This window comes from Microtus ochrogaster, unplaced genomic scaffold (assembly GCF_000317375.1).
Source record: "Microtus ochrogaster isolate Prairie Vole_2 unplaced genomic scaffold, MicOch1.0 UNK225, whole genome shotgun sequence".
NCBI classification, from domain to species: domain Eukaryota; kingdom Metazoa; phylum Chordata; class Mammalia; order Rodentia; family Cricetidae; genus Microtus; species Microtus ochrogaster.
Genome location: NW_004949323.1, coordinates 36,383 through 40,078, shown reverse-complemented (window position 1 = coordinate 40,078; position 3,696 = coordinate 36,383). Strand labels below are relative to the sequence as shown.

The 3,696-nt window shown below is 50.4% G+C and overlaps 1 protein-coding gene across 1 annotated transcript in view; it reads left to right on the top strand.

Annotated features, from left to right (window-relative positions):
- The first annotated feature begins 1,629 nt into the window (after window positions 1–1,629).
- LOC101988625 (class I histocompatibility antigen, Gogo-B*0101 alpha chain-like) overlaps window positions 1,630–3,696 on the top strand; it is a 2,857-nt gene continuing 790 nt past the window's right edge. Inside the window, exons 1-5 of the mRNA XM_005372175.2 lie at window positions 1,630–1,711; window positions 1,901–2,170; window positions 2,327–2,602; window positions 3,144–3,419; window positions 3,554–3,674. Of these exons, the coding sequence (XP_005372232.2) occupies window positions 1,630–1,711; window positions 1,901–2,170; window positions 2,327–2,602; window positions 3,144–3,419; window positions 3,554–3,674 (1,025 nt within the window). The remainder of the gene's footprint in view (window positions 1,712–1,900; window positions 2,171–2,326; window positions 2,603–3,143; window positions 3,420–3,553; window positions 3,675–3,696) is intronic.

Below are 3,696 nucleotides of genomic sequence, written 5' to 3'. Positions count from 1 at the left end.
AAGTTTATTGCCACTTGATTACCGATCCGATTTTCTTTCCTCAGCTACCAACCTCTGTGTGGAACTTCTAGGGACATTTCAGGTAGGGAAGTGACAGAGACCAGGAACTGCCACTTGAGACAGGGATCTCTGGCATGGTGATTATTCTAAGTGATGGAATTTGGTAGTGACGACTTCTCTGCTCCACCCAACTCAGCCTAATGTTCTGAATCATCAAAACAGAAGACAATTACCTGTGCGTCTCTCAGTCAGTTTTGTTAACTGACTCTTACAGAAGGAAGCCTGCCAGCATCCTGGACAGACTTGCCACATCCCATCATCCTCTACTTCAGTCCCATCCAATGCTCCAGAGAGCGTCATTTCAAACCGTTTACAAACCAGCCTGTTTTCTGGACCCAACAGGCATTCTGCATTCTAGTTCTCCTACTTAAAGGGCTATACAAACTTTTATATGCTAGCCCGAAGTATCTCTCAGCAGTTCCCCTGCCTCGGCCTCTTAAAGTAGCCTGAATAAAGGCATGTGTCACTAAACTCAACTAAAAGTAGTAATTCTTAAAGCTCAGTGAAAACATGAAGTTACTTAGATACTTTCATGGGGTACATTAAAATAAAATAAAAAGCTTGTAGCTTACTTGCCATAATTACTGTACTGTGCTTGATAGTGAGTTCATCTGTTGACACCTTAGCATGAATCAAGGCTGGAAATTCAAACTAATTAGGGGTTGTTACATTTGTTTTTAACCACCACTCACTTGCAGAATAAGAGGCAGATACACTTGTAAAATCTCTCTCTCTCTCTCTCTCTCTCTCTCTCTCTCTCTCTCTCTCTCTCTCTAACCCTAACCCTAACTTTAAGAGTCTCAAGGGGTTGGAGAGATGGCCCAGTGGTTAAGAATCCTTGCTACTCTGATAGAAGACCCCAGTTTGGTTCCCAGCACCCAGGACTCCCAGCTCACAACCTCCTGATCCTCCTGGAACTGGAGTTACAGGATTGTCTGACCCCCTTATTCTGGCCTCCATAGGCATCTTCACCCTTCTGGTGTACATTGACACAAACTCACATATATACACATAAGTAAAAATAACTTTTAAAAAATGTCAGTCTCATGTAACCCACACTGGCCTCAAACTTAGGTCAAACTTTCTGCCCAGTCTCCTTAGTGCTGGGTGTACAGGCAAGCAACAGCCACATGACCAATTTAGCTTCAGTTTCTAACAAGGTAAATGTCGTTAGATACAACCTACATAAAAACTCTTGGAGGTCCTCAATAATTTCAGAGCACAAACGAGATCGTGAACCCAAGCCATTCATATTTCAGAGCTTCTGAACAGGATTCAGGGAGCAGAGGTGAGAAAGGGCACCAGGTACAGGAAGAAGGGGGTCTCTATAAATCCTTCGTGAAGACGTGTTTGGGGATTCCTGCTGGCCTCGGAGTTAATTTCTCAAGCTCACCACATGGTCAACTGTTCAGTCTTTCCATCTGGACAAATGTTCTCACTCTATTGCGTGCCCGAATTCTGGAGAAAACCACTCACGGTCACTTTGGTATCTCCCCACAAACCACGACGCTATAAACTCCACAGAAAGGAACAAGGTTTCAATTCGCCCAGATTTTCCAGGCACCAAGGATGGGGGCTGCAGAGCCGCGTCCCATTCTCCTGCTGCTTTCAGTCCTGGCTCTAACCCAGACCGAGACCCAGGCCAGCGCGGGTAAGTGCAGAGTCCGCAGGGAAACAACCTCTGAGGCGAGAAGGGCAGCTCCGGGGAAGCCACAAAGCCTGCCCCCCCCTCCCTGACTTCCAGTGCCCCTAGTCGGGTGTCCCACTCCCCTCCAGGTCTGTGGACCTGCCCGCGGATCCCCGGGGAAAGGGTCGGGGTCTCATGGCAAGTCGCCCCCAGGTTCGCACTCGCTGCGCTATTTTGTTACCACGACGTCCGGTCCCGGGGTCCGGGAGCCCCGAGTCATCATCGTTGGTTACGTTGACAACATCGAGTTCATGAGCTTCGACAGCGACGCGGAGAGTCCGAGGACAGAGCCCCGGGGATCATGGGTAAAACGAATGGGTCAGAAGTTTTGGGAAGAGGAGGTAAAATATGCCGAGAGTTATGCACAGAGGGCCCGAGAAAACCTGCGATTGGCATTGAGCGTCTACAACCACAGCAGTAACGGTGAGTGATCCCAAGCCAAGTTGCCTCAGGCTTCTATGTCCCGGGTTCAGATCACCAGGAGACAGGGACCCGGTTTTGATATCAGTTTTGGTCCAAATACCGGGAGTGAGTGGGTCGGGGACTTGTGGGCAGTGCTGACTTCAGGGGAGGGACCAGATTCTCACACCATCCAGTGTTTAATTGGCTGCGAAATTGGACCGGACGGGCGGCTCATCCGAGGCGAATATGCGCACGCTTACGACGGCAACGATTATCTTAGTCTGAACGAGGATCTGCACTCCTGGACCGCTGGCGACACCTCGGCTCAGATCGCTGCCGACAAGTGGAAAGCTGATGGTGTAGCAGGACGCATCAGAGCCATTCTGGAGGGGAGATGTGTAGAGACACTCCTCAGACATCTGGAGATAGGGAAGAAGACACTGCAGAGAACAGGTAAGAGGGAGAACAGGAAATTCCTCCCTCTGCGCTGGAACTGGGCCTCAGGTCCCTGGAGGTGGGAAAATGCGATCAGATGGGAGATTGCGGTGAGAGTACTCCTGTGTTTGCTAACCCAACGTCAGACTCTCCCAAGTGCCCACCCTTCTCTTCGGAATGTTTCTTGAGATGGAAGAGAGACCTCAGAAATAAGCCACAGTCATTGCAAACCATGACTTCTCCCAACCTGCGGGTGGGCGCTGTCCCCAGCCAGTGTTTGTGGAGGCCTGATGGAGTCATGATGAGTCTCTTAATGCCCCACTCACTCAAGATCTGAAATCCCTTTCTCATGGTGGCAAACCTGGAGTCTCTACCGGACTAGATTATACAATTTAACAGGGAATGGTTTATCCTGAATCCTGAGTCCAGGCTACTGTATGGGACTGGTTCCGTTGTAGCATCTCAAGTCAACTGTCCATTGCCAGCATGGTCACAGGAATACCGCTTAAGTCTCCAGAAAGAATATAAAATGCCTGAACTTTCCTACTCTTCCTCTCAGATCCCCCGAAGGCACATGTAACCCATCATCTAAGACTTGAAGGGGACGTCACCCTGAGGTGCTGGGCCCTGGGCTTCTATCCAGCTGAGATCACCCTAACCTGGCAACGTGATGGAGAGGACCAGATCCAGGACATGGAGCTAGTGGAGACCAGGCCTGCAGGAGATGGAACCTTCCAGAAGTGGGCAGCGGTGGTGGTGCCTTCTGGGGACGAGGAGAGATACACCTGCCTTGTGCATCATGAGGGGCTGCCTGAGCCCCTCATCCTGAGATGGGGTAAGGAGGGGTGTGAACATAGAGTCTGTTGCCAGGAAAAACAGGTGGTCTGGAGACCCCTGAGTAGGATCAGTGCTGAGCTGGGAGTTAGGGTCCCTCAACTCTATCCACTCCTCCCCACCCTCTCTTCCCAGAGCCATCTTTTTGGCCCAAGATTGGAATGACTGTTGGTGTGGTTCTCCTCGGAGTTGTGATCGCTGGAGTTGTGGCTGCTGTTGTGACAATGAGGAGAAGTAAGGGAAGGGAAGGGAAGGGAAGGGAAGGGAAGGGAAGGGAA